A 21,157-nucleotide genomic window follows, 5' to 3' on the forward strand; every position below is an offset into this window, starting at 1 on the left:
CCAATTAACATTGGTATTAATGTATTATGTGGTCCTTTAGTATGAGTATTTGTTAGCTTTGCTGTCCTATCTGCAGTTCTACAGAATAAGTTAAGCCTTAACAAGTGAGACAGTGGAAAGTAATAAAGTGTGATAAAGGAACACTCAATCAGCTCCTAACTGTCAGGAGCTGATTGGCTGGTCCTTTATCACTTTTTATCACTCTCCACTTTATCACTTGTTAAGGCTTAATATATTTGGTCCTAGAAAGTTGCTCACTGCAACATTCTGCAAGCAAAATAGTAAAACACATTTTAAGTTGATCATCATAAATAATTTCCCAAAGACTACTTCTATTTGTCCCTGATTTTTTTGGCCTCTCTAAAATTTGTCTACTTAAAATATTTTTGACTACTTACACACAAAATAATATTTGTGAACTGTTAATTCTCCAAAACAGAAGCTGCATCATTATTGTGGTTACTAAAAACATTTTCAGAATTTTGTAGTTGACTCCTAACAAAGGTGCTAGAATTTAGGAAATCACACTTTCTGGGGCCAGTAAAAAACTGATTTTACAAATATTTCTGTATTGTTGTATATATGATCCAATGAAATATAATAATCTAGAGGAGTAGTTCTTTAACACGGTCCTCAGGGTCCCAAGCAAGTGACATTTTACAGGTCGTACATTTTAAAAGATGTAATGAGAAGCTAATTATTTAGCTTATGGGTGTCTTGCAAAACATGAATTATTGGGGTCCTGGGGACTGAGCATTAGAATCTATGATCTAGGTTAAATTAAGTAATGTATGTAAAATTAGACCAATAAAGTAAAAATGTCTGCTAGAAATGGGAGGCAGACATTTTGGGAGCTGTGCTAATCAAGGTTTTGATTTTAAACACTCTGCATTAAAATGTACATTTATTATACAAAAGTGAGAATAATATAGGTCTAAAGCTATTTATACAGTATGTCTGCATGGTCACTTCCTACCCCTCATAAGCCAGCTCTGAAGAACACCTTCTCACCATGACTGACAGCTCATGTTCCTCCTCCTAAGAACACAGGCCATACCTATATAAAAAAAGTGAACCTTCAGTCATTTGGTTTTATGCAATTCCAGAAATCATCAGTAACTTTGAACCACCACTATAATCAACAAATGGAATTAAAAAAAGGCAAAAAGATAAATTAGTTCTACTGCACATTTGGCCAGTTAGGAAACATATTTCCAGGGCGAAATTTGTGACCTGGGATTGTACCTGGAAATTAAGATTTGAAAAGAATATCTGGTCACAACAAAACTGATTAACTAGCCAATGGAAAATGCCCAAAAAGGACTGATGCTTAGAGTAGTTGTTAATATAATATAAACGTTTATGCTAATGTTTTAAATTTGTTTGTACAAATGAGGTGATTATTTCACATAATGTGATTTATTGTGTTCTTCTTATGCAGATGTGGACAAATTAATTAAGAGCTTATACTCACAAGAGGTGCATCTGCTTACATAACGGGTTCATAAAAGAGGAACACCTTGCTTGTTTCTTGATCAAACATCTATGGAATGTGGGTAAAATTGTTTTTACAAGGTTTTCATAGCTATGAAACCCGCATAGTATTGGCACACCTCATAGGTGATTGAATTTGACACCCTTAAAAAAACTGGGTATGGTAAAGTTCCTCGAAAGTGTCTAGATTGACCATGTTTAGTCGAACCACGCTTAGTCAAACACGTAGTTAGACGACTAAAGATAATCGACAGCTTCTAATCGAAGGTAATGAAAGACACAAGACTTAGGTCAATGGGAGCGTGATTAACAGTCACAATGTCGACATGAGTTTTTTTTCAACATAGGTCAACACGGACACCAAATAAGTGTACAGTATCTACTCGCATGGCTTGCCACTATTATAATCTCACTCTATGCCCACTTGGATGGTAAAGTATGAACCAAGTCGGTGTAAAGCAAAAAAACGTGATAAACTTAAAAAATATTCACCTTGTGTCTGACGATTACGTTCCCGTCGGCACACTTGTGTCTGACTTTCCTTACCGACGATCTAGACTCTGTCGACTATCTTAAGGCATCTAACTAGACACGTTAGACTAAGCATGGTTAACCATAACATGGTTGATCGTCATTTTGTCGTCCAGATACGAAAAAAAAACTGTAGCCATTGCAGATTAAAATACAGCATCAAATTAACATATAAATCTTGACTGGTCTGTTTAAAGTCTGTATTATGATATAGTGATGAATATGGAACAGTCAGTGTAATCCGAGAGCTGTGTTTAGAGCCCTTGGCATTATGGGAGAGAACCTGGACGAGTACATTAATGAGTGAAGATTATTGACAATATCAGGGATACAAGAGACTGCAAGGGAGTTGAAATTATGATAATATTTAGATGTTGCATAATTCCTGTCATCACATTCTAACTTACTTTGGTATTGCAATTATTCAGTCATTTACTCTCTCTTTTATTGGAGCTACCTGAATTTTTAGGTATTTGCACTGCAAAGAAAATAACCTCAAAGAATGTAGTCCATCTTGTGTTTATTAAGTAATGATACTCCTTAAAGGATTGCATTACCTAACATAAAATAATATGAGATACAAGTACTTGAACTTGATCTCACTGCAGAAAAAAATGTTTTGTACGTTGCGGTGGGATGTCTGATTAGTGGTTCTGAAGCAAGGCACTAGAACAGAACCATTGCAGGACTTGGACACCAGAGAGAACAGTCTAGTTCTGTTCCAAGATACAATTTTAGCTCTGGTGCCTTTGATAGTTTGGCTTGCTGCCCCTTAACGCTTTAAATGCTTCAACAGTCAACCGGTACTTGCTTAATATCTGAGAACTCCATCTGACTGTTACAGTTCACGACAGAAAAGTTTGTATGCATTGCAACTGCAGACCAAATGTGTGTCATTTGGGAGCATCAGACAAATGCACCTATATGATGGTAGTGACATTAGCAGCTTTATTAACCCTTTGAGTGCCATGTGAATTTGTCAACATAGGTGTGAAAAATTGCCAAGCAAACAGTTATACATCATGATCACCTGTAATGTTTACCTTATATAGGAAATATAACCCTATTTTACACAACATTTTTTATTTGCACTCATGTAACAAATGTGAGCGATGTTGGAATTTTTAGCAGATATTTTAAACATCTCTCACAGAGATATCGGCACTCAAAGGGTTCTAGCTAAAGCAAGGTCAAATCTGCAATTTCCGAGCCCATTTCCGTTAACCTTACATAATATTCTTTGAGCAGAGAAGGCAACATATTTACAGAGCACTTTAACATCAATTAAAATAGGGGCAAATTATAAGAGATGCCCACAATTCTGTTGGAACTCCGCTGGCAAAGGCACCCTTCTTTGCCCCTAAACTGTACTAAATATATGTTTAATTTGTGTATTTTAGTTAGTAGCCCTATAAAAGGTATATTTTCAAATAATGAATTACAGTAGGAATGCTGTAATTGGCATTGGGGGCATTCCCTAATTGATTGTTCTCCTCTAAGAGATCAGAGTGCCCAAATTATATGTTCATCCAGTCGCGGCTCCAGAGGAGGGGCTGCAGCACAGTTCAAAATCGGGGAACCACACCAACTACCACCAACTGCCTTCCAAACTGACTGACTGGCAGTTGGTGTGGCTCCCCTATTTGAATTTTGAACTGTGCTGCAGCTCCAGCCCAAACAGTAGGTTAAGCTATAGGTAGACCAGTTAAGCTCCCGAGAACACCCCACCATCCATTCATTGGTTACCATGCTACACAGGCTGCTTGACTACACTGCAACATGGGAATCACTAGCAAGAGGGGGAATGAGACTGGTCAGGGGCACTGCTTGTGACACCTAAGGGCCTGATGCAGCTGCCAGTCTGCCTGCTGCCCACCACTACCATAACATTAACACCTTGGGTGGCTGAATAACACAAGTTAGAAAGCTAGAAGAAGTATTTTTTTACTTTCGATTGACAGTAAACAGGCCTGGGATTAGCAGTGAAAAAACTTTTGAATGTGATGGACTTAATGTATTTATCTTGAATCCTTTCACTCTAGAATTATTTTATTCAAAGTTACCCTCTTACTACAACTGCTCTATCACTGCAAAAGTGAGAAGCAAATCCTAAATTAGCCTAAAGCATACTTGGTACATGCCTTACTAGCTTATAATAAGTGTGACAAATGGGCACCTAATGACTAAATGATAAGCTATCATAAGTGTATAAGTCTACTTTCACATTAAGATACTGCTGCTTTTCTCTGGAGTTTTTTATGTAATAAGAGGTCAGCATTACATTTACCAGATGTTATTCATGCACATTCCTCAGATGCTTGTGAATTTAAGGATATAATGTGCGCTTGCCCCTGCTTCTCAGAGAGACTGCCAATCATTTACAAACCAGCTTCAACCTCTTGGGATCCTGTCTCATAAATGTTTGGTCCATTGGATCCAGAACGTGAATGCTATGCTGGCCATAGCCCCAATATATGCAGCGTATGCAAAGTGTAAAATGTTCTTGGATCAACTTTGTTTGTTTTGTTAGAGGTTTTGTAGATGTCAATCTAGAACATGTACAAGCGCTGAGCTTCACAGAAATAACAGAAGGAAAAAAAAAAACATTTTACATGACCCAGGAAAGAAGCGTTTCTTACTCAACACTATTTAGGAGCTAAAAGATAGAGGTTTGAAAGTGATTTTAGAATGTAAGGGAGGAAAAAAGTTTATTGAGCTTCCTAGTTTACATTCCTAGACATTTACAACTGAAAAGTGACTTTTGGTGATAAATATAATAACACTGAGCCCCAGGACATATAAACTACCAGCACACGTCTTTAGGCACAAATGACCTGTCATTTTTTGCACATCCTTTGGCACACAACCGGTCATCTCTGTCATGGACCCGCTATTTGGCAAGAGTGAGTTCTGGCTCCAGAGGCATATTGCGCATAGGCAAATCATTGATGGCTCCACTATGTGTTGTTGGTCATTCCTAGCTCACATTCTTCATCCCTAATCCTTTTCTCCATGGTGTACTCAGAATAATGATGTCATAACTGTGTTACACACACATCCAGCCCAGCTCTTGGAGTTTTCTAGACTCTTCTGGAAATCAAAGTACACTATTACTGGGATTCTCCCTGACATTCAGGGAGAGGCAGCAAGTATGGTTCTAGTACGATTTTCAGTCATATTCCATGTTCAATGCATTCAGTTAAAAATTCTGTACCCTTCTGATTTACGTACAGTTTAACATGTTTAAATGTCTGAAAACTGTTAGCCAAGTGTTCCTGGTGTTACTTATTTGAATAGTTTATGCAGCACGAATTATAGTCATTTATTTATTTACTAGAACACATGCCCATATTGTAAACAGTCAATCAAGTTCACATGGGGGCCACAAACTGCTTCTGCATATTATACCAGAAATTCTTTGTTCTAGATGAATTGTCATTAAGCTTGCTTTTCAATATGCTTGCCTTTGTTCCTTTTTCAGATCCGTTACACTGGTGCTGCTGATAGCGTGGTACAGTTTATTTTCTACCAGCCTATAATACATCGCTGGAGAGAAACAGATTTTTTTCCTTGCTCAGCATCATGTGGAGGAGGTAAGGCACACAACCAATGCTTATAAAACGATAGATAACTGTGTTCGTCTGGGATTGGGCTTGAACATGTGGAGCTGATGTACTAAAAATGATCCCTGCCTTTTTATTTACTGATATAACTGGTTGTAGTCCAGCGCTGGACTACAACCATTTGTAACAAAATCAATGCTAATGCAGCAGAATTACAGAAATCATCTGTGAACCGGTTGTTAATCCTTTCACTTTTCATGGATTCCCATTGGTTATACTAAATTAAATGATCTATGTTCAAAACTAAAGCTAAAAGTGAAAATTTAATTTTTGGAAATGGTATCAGAATACCAGCTGTTGGGAGTGACTTACTGTCGGGGTCCATTGGGAGTCTGATTTCCGCGATTCCACTGTCAGCATTCTGTCCACTAGGATATTAACTACATCCTGTATTTGAGACCATCAAACCATGCTACATAAATTATGAACCAGATCAATTTGGTTCTGCAATCTGTCTCCAGCTCTGATGGCACCATTGTAAGAAGACTACTGTAAACACCTGCCTGATTGATGTGTTATGCTCATCAATCTTGTAAGTAATGAGTATAAAATAAAACATAACTAAATCTAATGCAACCCTACAATAGAACTGTATGTCAGTTAAAAAAGCAGTTTTTTTTATTCTTGTAAGTTATATAAACAGATGTTCTGTAAACTTATAGCGGGAACTTTACTAAGATGGGGGTTCTATTTCACAGCGGATGTAGCTATGGGCAACCAATCAAATTATCTTCTAGAAGATGCTTAATAAATAAGTAGATTCCGATTGATTGCCCAATATCCCATGTGAAAGAGATCTCCCATCTTCAGGGCTGGCGCCACCACTAGGCAAGGTTAGGCATTTGCCTAGGGCGCCGGCCACTGGAGGGCGGTAGTGAGCCGGCCAGCAGCAGTAGCAGAAGCAGCAGCAGGAAGCTACGTCGCTACCGCAGTCTGCAGAGGAGAGGATCAAGAAGCAAGCTGCCTGCAGGACTTCTACAGAAAAGTGTGCAGCTATTATGTAAGTATTCCCCCACCCCGTCCCCCCCGCCGGAGCCCGCCCGCAGGGGTGGATTGGCCATTCTATTTACCGGGAACTTTCCCGGGAGGCCGCTGCTACTGAGGCCGAATTAGGCAGCCGGGACAGCACAGAGCATAAATATACAGCTGAGCGGAGGTGGGCCTGCACTACAAGCAGGCGGCCGGCAGCTCACCTCAGGCTCAGACGCTGAGCAGTAGCCGGCGTCAGCCCAGTGAAGTCCCTGCTATTGGCTGCACTGCAGTGCAGTCAGACATAGTGGCCGGCCCCCGCCTCCTCCCACCCGATGTTCTCCTCTGAGAACCTGAGACAGCGGCACGCTAGACTACTCACACAGTGTAGACTGCAGAGCTGGCCCTAGGCATATGCAGACTAGGGCCGGCTCACCTTGACAGGGGCAGTGGCAGTTTTGCGCTTACTCCTCTGAGTCTGCGCCTGTCAGGTCCTGCACCGCTGCTTCCCCTGTCCTCTCCCAGCCGGCTTGATGTGTGCACGCTGCACGGTGCAGGTTTTTTCCCAAAGGGGGGCGTGGTCACGAGGGTCCGTGATTAGGCCACGCCTCCTCTTTGCCTGGACCTGGTGCAGCTCTGCCTCTGCTGCTCCCCTATGACTGGCTGCTGCAGGTGGCTCTGCAGCCATAACATGGAGCCCTGTCATGATGGAGGGAGTCATCAAGATGGAGCAAAGTATCCCAGCCAGAAGTGGAAGGTAAGGTTAGTCAGCGTATGTGTATGTGCCAGTGTATATGTGTGTGTATGTGCCAGTGTATATGTGTGTGTACAGTATGTATCAGTGTGTGTGTCAGTGTGTGTATGTGTCAGTGTGTGTGTGTATGTGTAAGTGACTGCAGCTCCCCTGCACCCAGGACCACCATGAAGGTGTTACAGACTGTAGCATGGGCCTGATTCAGACCTGATCCGATGGGGACGAATTTGGCCCTGTTGCCGATGGGGATCTGCGCATGCGCGAATATGCACATGTGCAAATCCCTGTGCAAATGCCTTCGGTGAGTATCACACTCGCCGAGGCATTCAGACTGGCTGGGAAGGGCAGAGGGCGGTAGCAGGGAAATGCCCAGCATAAAATCGCTGGGTGTTCCCCTGTGATCGCTGGCATGTCCTTGCCTGCGTGGGGTGGGCGGCTGACGTCAGTGCCCACCTCCTTTTTGGCCATCTCCGGCCAGGATAAAAGAAAGTATAGACTTACTTTTATCCACGAATAAAGGAAAAATCATTGGATAGTCAGCGACCGGCATTCGGCCATTGGGAGGCAATCACATTCGCTAGGCTGCGAACATACACAGCCTAGTGAACAGGTCTGAATAGGGCCCCCTGTCCAGGAACACAGGGGAACCGCAGCATGCCAATGATCCCTCCAGTGAAATGCTTCTTTGTTAGGATCACTGCACCATGGCAGCGCCTGCAACACAGGAGGAGATGAGCAGTCAAGGGGAGCGCAAGCACCGCCCTAGTACAGCACTTCCCTCCAACCACCGACATCGATCCCTCCCCTATCATTACTTTACTCATGGTAGTGGGACATCACAGACCACCTGGGCTGGTGGAAGCACAGAAACAGAAGGGATGTCTGGCTGTGATGGACATGATGCTGCAAGTACAGGTTATACAGGGATCTCAGGGGGGGGTCGGGTGTCAATGGCAGCTATTTCTTTTTTACACGGTGGTGCTTCCTGCCTCTATTGGGGGGGGGGGGCGGTATCCTGTAGGTTTGCCTAGGGCGCCTAGATGCCTTGCATCGGCCCTGCCCATCTTATGAAATTTATCCATGGTTGCCGACTTTCTGGCTGCTCTCTCCGGGAGAGAGCAGCCAGCTCAGTATGGCAGGGGGCGGGGCCAAAGCTAGGAGGGAAAAGGGGCGGAGCCACATCTGTGATGAACTATTTAGGGGCGTGGCTAGAGTGATCACGTAATTTTTTGAAAAGTGTGTTGACAATACACGTTCTGTAATTTCAGGTTACCAGCTGACGTCAGCTGAATGTTATGACATGAGGAGTGGACGGATAGTGGCTGATCAGTACTGCCATTATTATCCTGAAAATGTAAAGCCCAAACCCAGACTCCAGGAGTGTAACATGGACCCATGCTTAGCCAGGTTGGCCACTTTTTTATTGACTGCTACATTATTTTTTTCATTAATAAATACTAACCAATTTAATATCTCATAATATAATTCCTATACTGATCATGACAACATTGTTGTTCTCGTTTACTTTTGTTCCTGCACCCTGTATAAACTTGTAATCTAATGATCTGCTAAAGTTTCTATTAACTTATAAGTAAGATTCAGAAACTGACATGAGTTTTGTGTTTATTTAACTTCATAACTTTTATATACTGTACAAGTAAGCCCACTCGAAGCAAAGCTTCAAAAGCTAGTCTGCTACCTTCTGTGTTTGTGCGTGTGTGAGAAAGAGATGTAGTTTCACTGTCTCCCAGCAGAGGGCAGTGTTTCAGAGACTCAAGGACACTAGACATACATATAGATGATAAGGGCAGTAGCTAAGAATACTGTAAACAGTGTAGGAATTTGTATGGACCTTCTATATTGGGGGTGTGGTACAGGACTCCGACAGTCATTATCCCGATGTCGGGATCCCGACTGCCCGGAGTCAGACAGCATGGCGAGCGCAACTAAGTCCCTTGCGGACTCGCTGCGATCGCCACGCTGTGGGCACGGTGGCTCGCTATGCGAGCCACCTATTCTATTCTCCTTCTATGGGGGTCGTTCACTTAACAGTGCAAAAGTGCACTAAACTGTAGTCATTGTCACAGTTGTGATCTCAGTGATCAGCTCTCATTTTATGACATACAGATATGTCTTCATACATCATTGCTGTATCGTTGCACCAAATAGCACCTTTTGGGGCACCAGGTCTGTGAGACTCTGCTAGTGCTGGGCATAATTTTTGGTAAAAATGAGTTGGTATGTGGTCAATGGTTCGACAGTAATTTGGTCGACAGTCAATAAGTCGACGACTATTGGTCGACAGGCAAAAGGTCGACATTTGAAAAGGGTCAACATGTATTAGGTCAACATGTCTAAAAGGTGAAAGACCTATTACACAAGTAATAGGTCAACATGAAAATGTTTGACAGGAGTTTTTCAAAAAATTTTTTTTTAAAAGGCAGTTTTTTGTACTTAACTATCCACGTGGACATAGAGGGAGAATATAATAGTGTGCCCGAAGCATGCGAGGGGACACAGTACACTTATAGACAGTAAAAAACAACATACAAAACATGTAGACCTTTTTCACGTTGACCTTTTCCATGGCAGCTTACTGCTTGTGTCGACCTTTTGATCATGTCCACCTAATGCATGTCGACCTTTTTCATGTGTCGACCTATTGCCTTTTGACCAATAGTGGTCAACCTAATTACCATCCACCCTATGACCCTTCCCCAATGAGTCTTTGATGCAAGGCTGTACAACTATATGACACTAGTAAATGTATATTAGATACTGTAGCACCACAATCCCTTTGGTGGTGTAATGCCTTTCTCTCTTCTATCTCCCTCCAGGCTAAATTGCAGCCAGAAGTGCAGCGTTGTTCTATTGCAGTAGTCGTATTAAGTTGCTACAGAAATGGGCAAAACCTAATTCCGTACAAAACGACACAAATTGGGCTTCAAATTCATTCACCCACCAGGGCAGCAGCTGTGCATATGGTTATGCAGAATATCTATACCCTAGGCATTGCATATATAGATGCTGGCAGCAGGAAAAAATACTTATGACATACCTATGTAGAACTAGCCTCACATAAATGCAAACTGATTGTCAATCTTTCTGTGTCCAAATTAGTAATCATTCGCAGCGTATGCGCAGTATTTAAAAAAAAAACGGTCAATGGTGCAAACATTGGCATAGACCCCACCTCTGAATTGTATCTCTCAACTTTGGCTCTAACGAGTAAGGGCCTTGTGAAGGGTGGGTGGCTTTGTGTTGATGGCATGATCTAGCACAGTAACCTCCAGATTTCAACATTTTGTGGGCATGCCCAGCGCACCCTGAGCAACTGGGAAGCCCCATGCTCCCCCTCTGCACTGTTATTCAGGGACCACAGTGATCATCGGTAATTTAACACTGGGCCTAATCCAATTTTTGCAGATCTACAAAATCATGTGCACTGACGGGGGGGGGGGTGCAGATGTAACATGTGCAGAGAGCGTTACATTTGGGTAGGGTGTTTTCAAACTGAAATCTATACTGCAGTGTAAGAATAAAGCATCCAGTATTTACACTGCACAGAAACAGATTAGAATAACTCACCAAATCTAACTCTCTCTGCCCATGTTACGTCTGCCCCATCTCCAGTGCAGCATGATTTTGTCCATTTGAAAAATTTCCAGCCTTGCCAAAAGGTCTGAATCAGGCCCACTGTCTCAACCACAGGTCTCAGTGACCCGCAGGACTGTCCCAATATAATAGGGACAGTTGGGAGGTATATCTGAATCAGGCCCAGAGTACTCAGTAGCCTTTAAGACACTGTATTGCGCTATATTTCCCTTACAGGCTGGACCACAGAAATGCTCAGGGATTCAAAAACTCCTGCTGTAGAAAAACACTAAGGAGAATCATCATTTTGTTACACCACAAACTGCCTTGTTTGCTCTTTGTATCAGATTTCCACAAGTTGCTTAAAAAAAACACTACAGCAAAGCATAATCCATGCAGAGCGGGTTGCTATTTTGGCTCTCAAAGGATGTATTTCTTTTCTTGTCTCTAAAGTGCCTGCTAGTGGTCTTTTATTTTTGCTAATTGTTACCTCTCGGTGCTTGTTGATACAAGCTGAATAGAGTACCCACCCATCACCACTTTCCTCACCTCCAGACAAACCAAGCTGCCATTATAATGAATAGCCCTCACAGGATGAGTGAGGCTAACCTTTCACTTTTTCACTCTAGTGTGCTAGATGCATTTGTACACACCGATATTTGGACAAGTCATTAACTCTTCTAAGTTCCAGCAGCAGACAGACAGAGAGAGAGAACAATGAGCACTTGTAGCTTGCAGCATCTCATTAGATCTCCCTTATTCTAGAATGTTTTCCCTCTACTCAGTTTGTGCCGAAACATCTGAATTCATACCTTGATTAGGTAGCATGTTTCTGTGTGTTTCCTTGTTGGGTTGTTTGAGGGCATACAGAATGTGGTTTTCCTGTCTGATGATGGAAACACACATGATTATATATTAATTGAGAGGATTTAAAGAATCCTATTACTGACATTATTTTTTCCTCCTAAAAAAGTTTTACGAAAGGGACTAATTCGATGATTATTAACAAGCTGCTCATTTATTCCAGCAAGCAAGCAAAGCATTGTTGGCTGGATAATCTGTTGAACATATGTTTGCCTGTCTCTTTAAATATAATGGTGGAACTTTCTTAAAAGTAGCTCTGTATAAAATCAATATGTAGAATTCAGGCCATGATCTAAGTAAGACAAATAAAGGGTGTCTGTTGGTGCCTGTATTGTGGATTCTTCCTTAGCTCCCCCCCTGGAACAGTGAGTAGTTAATACATGTGGACTTGACATTTAAGTTTCCCATTTACAATAGCTAAAAAAAAGGTTCTAAAGGGAACATGAGGTTTCTGGGAGAAAGTGATTAGTGAATGAGCTTCTTAAGGTTTTTTTTTTTTTTTTTTTATTGCCTTGTAAATTACCAGCAGTGCGTCATTCTGCTTCTTGGTACAAAAAGTTAAATCATCATTCAGAATAAAGGGGTTTATTCTAGTTCATTCTTTCTGACAAAATCCTTCTTAGATGGACAAAACCATGTGCACTGCAGGGGGGCAGATGTAACATGTGCAGAGAGAATTAGATTTGGGTGAGTTTTTTTGTTTCTGTGCAGGGAAAATACTGACTGCATGATTTTACACTGCAATATAGATCTCACTTTGAAGAAAAACCCCACCCAAATCTAATTCTCTCTGCACAAGTTACATCTGCCCCACCCGCAGTGCACATGGTTTTGTCCATCTAAGAAGGATTTTGTCAGAAAGAATGAACTAGAATAACCCCCAAAGAGAGAGAGTGCAGTGTTAGTTTATGGATGGTATCACTTTATAGATTGATGGATTTAGACTTCTATGCTAACCTTATATTTAGCATACGAATCCACTAGTAGGGACACTGTACATATGCAGGACCTGTTCTGCTCATGTGCAGAACAGGTACTGTGTCATCGCATGCTGAGATTGACAGGCTCTGGGTGTTTGGTAGCATGGAAGGGGCGGCATCCGATTCCATTTCTCAAAACAGAAATCTCACCTCCATTTTGTGGGAGTGCTGAAGTCAGTGCCTGTGTGTGGTGATCCAGATGTACTGACCTCAGCTACGGACCTGAAGGTTACTCCGATTACTGATGGTCCCACAGACTCATCCGATGGTGCATCTTGGTGCACATGCACAAATACACAGTTGTGTATGTGCAGACCCCCAAACATCGGAATAGGGACAAATTCGCACTGTTCCGAGTGTTATTGAATTTGGCCCTATGTTCCCTACTACATTTACACGTACACATTCATACTTTGGTTCATTTTGTTGGGAGCCAAACAGCCTGCCACTGTATTTCTGGATTGTCGGAGGAAACCTGAGTACTTGGAGGAAACCCACATTTGAATGGGGGGACGTACAGACTCCATACATTTAGGGGTCGTGTGAGAATTGAACCCAAGACCTCAGTGCAGTGAGGCAGTTATGCTAACCATTGCACCAACTGTTTTGCCTAAACATCAGTAAAATGTTCTTGGTAAATACTTTTAAATGTTGCTATGTAAGATAGAGGCTGCACAGAAAGAGGCTGCAAAATTGTACTTCTTCTATAATTGCTGACTATGTATATTGTATCCACTTACTAAGTACATAGCACAGTTACTGTTTATAAGCAGTCTCAAGGTCAGATGAATTCTGTCTCTCGGCCATGGTTTGTGTTTAGCGTCTGTACATTATCAAACGCTATCAGAATGTACAATCTCTTCTGTTGCCAATCATGTTACCTCCCTTTAGGGCAGAAATTGCTTTACCAAATGCCAGATCACTTGGACAGCTTCCTGGCTTAGAAAAGGCCTTGCACTATCTCTATTGATAACCAGCATGGAGCGCAGAGCGAGTTGTATCACTTTTTAATTCATATCAAAGGAGCAGCAATGGCCTTATGTTTTTTTAGCAGCCCAAGAGATGACTTTTAGCAGGAAAAGAAGTCTATTATGTGGATTTTTATCAGGGTCTGGTCTTTAAGCGATGAATAAATACATATTATCAGGAGAACAAGTATTACAGATTTTCTCATTAAATCTCAGAGGTCTTTTCAGTTCATCCAGAAGTTGGCGGATATCACAGGATGTTACCAGCCGTCTTTCCTCTTAGCCTGTCACCACCTTTTGCTCATGCAATTCATTTGATTAGGTTCATAGTACAATGAGTACTGTACCACTACCTGTGCTATTACAAGCAGCATCATTCAAAACAGATTACATTCATATGCTGATTAAAGGATCCAGACTGCGATTCAACTATTTGTTTCTGTTCTGCTCATGAATATATTTTATTAATGAAGGAAAATTATTTAGCCTCATTAGAGCCAACTGGATAGCGTAAGGAAATTGGTTATTAAAGGTAAATAGATAGACATTGCCAAGATATGACAGAAAAAAAAGGAGAAAATATATATACTGTAGTCCATACATCGGCGGCACTTGGGTATTAAATGCAATTCAAAATGGCAGTAGATGCATTTAATACCCAATGTATGGACTTTATTTGGACCTCTAAGGTACCTACAGAGGGCATCAGGGATGCTAAATACTATTATCATGAGTGCCTGCCTTTAAATAAAATATTGTGTATATGTGTGTGTGTGTGTGTATATATATATATATATATATAGCAGCGATGGTCCAGCACTCTGCGTCCCGCCCGCATTTGCATGGGAATACCCAGTGTTGTCATGGGGATGCCCATGAAACAATAGGCGTTTCCATGTATCGACATATATATGGCCACATATCTGCGTATGATTATTGTGTTAATATTGATATTTGTATTGTTTGTGATTATACTGATGTTTTGTTTGTTTTTCATCTTGCAGTGATGGTTACAAGCAAATTATGCCCTATGATCTCTATCACCCCCTTCCCAGGTAAGATTACATTCTGCAACAATAGCACTTATTCTAAAAAAACACAAATGTAAGTCATATCGGAATATGCTGACTCTTTAGAAGTCAACAATAATAAAGAACTGTGATTTTTAAACTACAATGGCAACAGTCTTGTCTTCACATTTTGTTTTCTTAAATTAAAATGCATTAATTCAGGTTTTATTACCACCGGTCAACACAAAATATGTTGTAATATCAAATAAAAACAAATCTAAAGTTTTCACTTCGCAACAAAAATAAAAAAGGCATTAGTAGTAAAAATAGTAATTTTTGCTAAAATACAACTAAATAAATTATAGTGCAATTGTTTGTCTTCAGAGGACACATAATAAAGTACAGTATGTGTACCTGGGTACATTTATGTTGGTGCACAATTCATTTGAGTTTCAATCATGTCTGTTTGGGGATTTCTAAAGTTCCTCATTAAGATCAAAGAACGTTCATAGCAAATCCAAGAAAAGTTTATAGAAAAGAACTCTTTATAACCTACATTACTATCAAGTCTATATGAAATATAATAGAATATGGCACAAACGTGAATTAGTTTAGAACATAATATTCTCCAAAACAGTCCATCCATGTGTAAAGGGGACTGATAGGGAGGTCACCAGAGGCCTATGGGAATTATTGTTGAAATATCCAACAGCAGAGGCAAGTCAATCTGTTCATGGCACACAATAAGTTGGACAACTCACAAGTTCAATTCATACTTTATTGTAGAAATGTAAGAGGAAATGGTAAAGAAAAACAACATTTGGTAGAAAGCATGTGAGAGGTTAAAATGCCAAGCAGAGAAATGTTACTGTACACACATTTTACCTTTTATACATGAATGGAAAGGGTAATCACTGACTTCCATAAGTGGCCAATGATGCTATGAATTATGAGCATTTCACATATACATACGTACCTATTACACCACCTTTGGTGAAAACAATGTAAATGCTTTAGCTATTAATAAAGATTTATGGTATTTGAATGTGGAAGCTTTTATTTCCTCACATTTCAACTTTGCTGTTTTGTTACATTGGTGTGCCTTGAGAGTTTGAGGGTGCAGACTGATGGCCTTTCAAAGTATTCAATTATTTAAGAAGTCTTCAAATTTGTAGACAAGTCAGTGTATTTTGCAGGGTGAAAAGCCCTATGGGCCAATGCAGTATCCTGCAATAAGTAGGTGCCAGTGGGGTATGGTAAGATAGTTACTAGATTTCAAAAAGTAATACGTTTAAAGACAAATCCCTCTTTCAAATAGTGGTTATTAGATATGGTCCCATACATATAAATGTGCTCTATCTAGCCCATTAAACATAGTCCCAACAGCTCCTCTGATATGCTGTGAATTCTTACCATACACACATATTCCATAAAACACACATGTGTAAAAGTAAACAGATGATCTTACACGTGCTTACACCTTTGCAGTGGGTAAAGTGCAGTGCAGTACACCCCACACGCACACCTCTGACAGACATTAACTAGAATTAATTCATTAGAATTATCTACATTGTTAACAGAATAATCCATTTTCTAGATTTATTTTGCCAGGCGACAATACAATACAGAGTGTAAGTGTCATAAAATGCACAATTAATTATGTTTTAAAGTGTTTTTATTAACAGAAAGCCTATAAAAAAAAACATGTTTTCAATTAATTATTTCCACCAAAATTTTCCTGTGTTTTATTTACCTCTTCTGTGGCTAGTTCATTACATTTGCATACCTTGTAAAACAGCAAATTATTGTTCTGTCAAGTGTTATCCTTTTCTAACTGGAAGAGTTAACGCTTGCTGTGCTTCCATGGACTATAAATCATGACATGTGCAGGGTTAAATGCATCAGTAATCGTGAAAGAGTTAAATAGAAGCTGTTTCACAGTAGAAGTATTTGAAGTAACATGATTCCTACATTGCTCCTGCTTCTGAAATCATTTTTAATGACCTCAGCTTCCAGCCTGGCTTCTCATGAGTGTAAAAATATTAGTTTTAAATCTCATCTTACAGGCCGAAAGTCAGAGCTTCCTTAATGATCTAAAGAGAGTCCCCGACCAGCTCCCTTGGAACCGGATGCTTGCCATTGTTCATATTGAAACAACTTTAAAAAATATACAGTAGCACAAGTTTACTCAGTTTACGTGTCACTTTTTCCCCCTTATCATTTTCATAGTGAATTATAAAATGTATTGTGTAATCTGTTACCGATATAAAGCCATACATATGTTCAATACAACATCAGGTTTTAATATGATTGTATACATTCTTTACAGATGTATATCTACCCAACTTTGGGGGGGATGCTCTAACATCAGTGCCCCCTTACCACCGCACATCGCCCCCCATCGCCTACATAATTATCACATATGCTCTAATATATGCAATAATTATGGCAAAGGACAGCTCTTGCGCTAAAACAGCGAGTCCCGGTGGCTCCCTCCCTTACCCGTCGCTGCTGCACCAGGTTCTCCTCTTCCCTGCACCCGGAAGAGGATCATAGTGCAGGGAGGAGGAGGTCATAGGTCCGGGCAGCACATTACTGTGCTGCCCAAACACAGGTGAGGGGGGGCGATGCGGGGGGCGATGCAGGGCGGCGGTGGGTCGCGGAAGAAGCCCATAGGCTTCTATGGGGCATTGCCAGATTTTTCTGGCGATGCCCCCCCCCGTCGTGGTAACCAGGCGGGGGATGCATAGAGCATCCCAAAATGCAGTAAAAAACCCCGATGACGGGGTTTTTACCGCATTTTTAGTTTAGAGAATTTCCCCCTAAGCCTGTTGACTAGACATGATTGCAATATTAATATTTTCAATTTAAATGTTTATTTGCATCATTTCAATTTGCACATCATGTAGAGAACATATTGGTCACTATTGAAAACTGCGCAAAGGAACAAAAAGCAGGGAAGGTATTGTGGTAGAATAAGCATACAAGCCTTTTCTGCTGGAAAGTAAGGGTGGACTTAATGACGTGATTTACTGGGACTCTCCCAGATGGTACCATTGAAATTTCAGCAGGAATGACAGTAGGGCAATGTTATAAACAATGGACCATGCCTGACACAAAATGTGACACTGTGTGCTTGTCTTTGGAAATAATTTGGAAATTTGGCTCATTCCAACGTACTGATGCAGACTTATTTTGTTTCTTGCTTAGATGGGAAAATACTCCCTGGACGGCTTGCTCCTCATCTTGTGGTGGAGGGATTCAAAGCCGGACTGTGTCCTGTGTGGAGGAGGACATGCAGGGACAGATTAGCACTGTGGAGGAATGGAAATGTATGTACACTCCAAAGATGCCCTTAGTCCATCCTTGCAATATTTTTGATTGTCCTAAATGGTTGGCTCAGGAATGGTCACCGGTGAGTTCCTTAAACTATAATGATCTTTCAGTATATGAGTTCAGAATGTGTTTGCCTAGAGCCAGATCCCCCTTTTGTTAAGCTCTGGCTTGTTTGTGTGTACCTTTCCCTGTGGTACGTTAGCATACCTCCCAAAATCCCAATTCTGCTGGACTGTCTCGCATTTGGGTCAGAGTATTTCTGAAATAGAGTATACTACTGTTCTTACAGTATGTGGGGAGGGGAACTGAGGCAAGCAGGAATCTGTTGGCTGAGAATGGAAGAAGCAAGTCTCCCCAATGGCAGATAATACAGGTTACACAGACACTGGAAGATTGTGGTTTCATACCTATAGAAAGCAATAGATCTTATTTCGTATAATAATAATAACCATTTCTCAAAAAAAGTGAATGTAAAAATGTGCATTTACCAAAGGGAACCAGCAGCAGCAATGTACATTCCATCATAACACAGTTTGTGTTCTATACAACCCAAGGGTGAGGTGGCTTGTCAAGTTATGCTTATACCCCTTTCACATAGAAAACCAAATTACCAGGTAAAGCAATTCTACCCTGTAATTTGCCATTCAACGCGGATCCTTTTTCTGCGTAAGAGGGTCAACTTGGGTCATAAATTACCGGTCTCCAACCCAGGAATTTACCAGGGTTGAGGAATTTTTGACCCGGGTTGACCCTTTCACAAAGAAGAAATAAATGTTATTTAGCCAGTTACCGGGTAGGAGTTTCAAACCTGGTCATTTGCTTTTCTGTGTGAAGGGGGGTCAGGCTGGGACCGGCAAATTACCCAGCAATGAAAATTATGGGATTTTCAGACTTTTCTAGTCTGTATTAGTGATATATAGAGTTCTCTTACTTTACAGCCATGACTTCTAAATGAATTGGCCACTGTAATGTAATACTGAATTCCTTATCCTTTTGTTTCTAGTGCACTGTTACATGTGGCCATGGGCTGAGGTACCGAGTAGTTCTCTGCATTGATCACAGAGGTATACATACAGGCGGCTGTAGTCCGAAAACAAAACCTCACATTAAGGAAGAATGTACTGTACATATACCTTGCTACAAGGTGAAAGGTAAGCTGATTATTAAAATAATAATTGTTTTGTTGTTTGTTATTCATAGGTAAATTATATTTTTTTCCTTGGCCAACTAAATATTGAATGTGATGACCTTTATTTATTTTTTCTCTTTTTCTCATGTCAGAAAATAATGAAGCAGCATTAGATTTGTTAATGAACATTTCTAAACAAACAACCCATCGCTCCCATATCCCACATCTATTGTGTATCATCTATTAAGTATACCCACTTACACTTTGAGCTGTGACAGTTTTTTAGCCCACAAACTCGCCACCCCACCCCAGTCCCTGTCTGCTCCTCCCTCCGATCTCTGTCTTCACAGCTCCCTCTCTTTACATCTAGCAAGTTTGAAACAGATCAGTGTCCATTCACAAATAGCTGTCACTTTCTGTTAGGACCTCTTTTAGCACACAAAGGAGTAATTTTGTCCATTGAGTGGCCTCCAGTGGTCACTGGCGGTACTTCACCTCATAGCAGTGTGGAGTAGTTAGCCGTTTATATATAGATTAATGATAACCATTATGCACAAATATAGATGGGCAGTTGACACTCACACGTGCCCTGCAGATAGGACACACTGCACAATATATATGTCCTCTCCGTACAAATAAATGTGTTTCAGCAGCCTGTTCAATGGGGACAGCAACATGCACAATAGCTAGCCACCTGGTGAATGATACTAGCTTCATATGAGTTAATGAATACATTAAACACCATATGTTATACTATGGATTACTGAAGATTATCAGACTGTCTATCATTATGGTGCCTATACACTTATGCGATCAGATGCGATGCGACATCTGATCGCATAATTGTATGGGCACCATGCATGTCCCATTGCATCTGATCACATCAAGTGGTGTCCAGTGCAGTACCCAATGTTTGAAGAGGGGTGGCATGGCGGTTGTGTACCATTGACCGGAGCTGGGGACCAGAGCGGTGGAGCTTTCAGGCGGCGCGACGCTCCAGCAGATTACTTTGAAACACTGGATAGCACTCTGATTGGCTGAGGCCGCTGAGAAAGCTCTCTCAGCCAATCAGCCTCACATTCAGGTGGCCGACGATTGGCTGAGAGAGCTCTCTCTCTCAGCGGGAACAACCAATCAGAGGGCCGTCCAGTGTTTCAAAGTCATCTGCTGACGCATCACGCCGCCTGAAATCTCCATCACTCCGGACCCCGCTACACAGCCGCCATGCCACCCCTGCCGCTGCTGAGTCCCGCCGGTCCCCAGCAATCTGCAGCTCCACAGCCACCAGCGCCAAGGTACCAGCTCCCCGAGAGCTCTCTGGTCCCACTCCTCTGCCACCAGCTGTGGTCCCCGGCTCCGCTCCCCGAACCTGCCGCTGATTGCATTCGAGCAATCACCTGTGGTTAAAAACCACATGCGATTGCTCATGCAATTCAATAAATATTGTGTGCAGCTCATTCGACGGCGTGCCTGTGCAACACGTCGAATGTCAGCTTAAAAAATGCATGCAATCATTTAATTTATCAGGCAGATGTGGCCGAAATCGAATGATTGCATGCAATATCTCACATATGTATGGGCAGCATTAGAATAAGACTTTATACTAAATCGACCTCTAGAACAAGCAAAAAATGTAATGCAAACCAATGTTTGTTTGTTGCCAGATAACTGATTCCCAGCAGATAGAGACCTCTTCCTTAGTTAGTAAATAACCACTGATTAAATTTAACTCTAAAAACAAACCCTTGGTAATTACAATGTGGTTAAGAATCTAATACAGGTATTTCTCTCATGTGCTATGCTTTAAAATTAAATTAAATGATTTACAGGCAATATTTATATAGATTGCCATTAAGGTATTACATGTTTGCCTTTGTTTATACATTTGTACTGGAGTGAATGCCT

The 21,157-nt window shown here is 41.1% G+C and overlaps 1 protein-coding gene across 4 annotated transcripts in view; it reads left to right on the forward strand.

The window, feature by feature from the left end:
* The window catches only part of ADAMTSL1 (ADAMTS like 1), an 852,460-nt gene that overhangs the window by 717,236 nt on the left and 114,067 nt on the right, over positions 1–21,157 (forward strand). For all 4 annotated transcript variants that reach the window (XM_083184471.1, XM_083184462.1, XM_083184453.1 and 1 more), the window contains 5 exons: positions 5,507–5,618; positions 8,640–8,778; positions 14,782–14,832; positions 17,998–18,202; positions 19,127–19,274. In XM_083184471.1, coding sequence (XP_083040597.1) covers positions 5,507–5,618; positions 8,640–8,778; positions 14,782–14,832; positions 17,998–18,202; positions 19,127–19,274 — 655 coding nt within the window. The remainder of the gene's footprint in view (positions 1–5,506; positions 5,619–8,639; positions 8,779–14,781; positions 14,833–17,997; positions 18,203–19,126; positions 19,275–21,157) is intronic.

This window comes from Crinia signifera, chromosome 1 (genome assembly GCF_055691185.1).
Source record: "Crinia signifera chromosome 1, ASM5569118v1, whole genome shotgun sequence".
Lineage (NCBI taxonomy): Eukaryota > Metazoa > Chordata > Amphibia > Anura > Myobatrachidae > Crinia > Crinia signifera.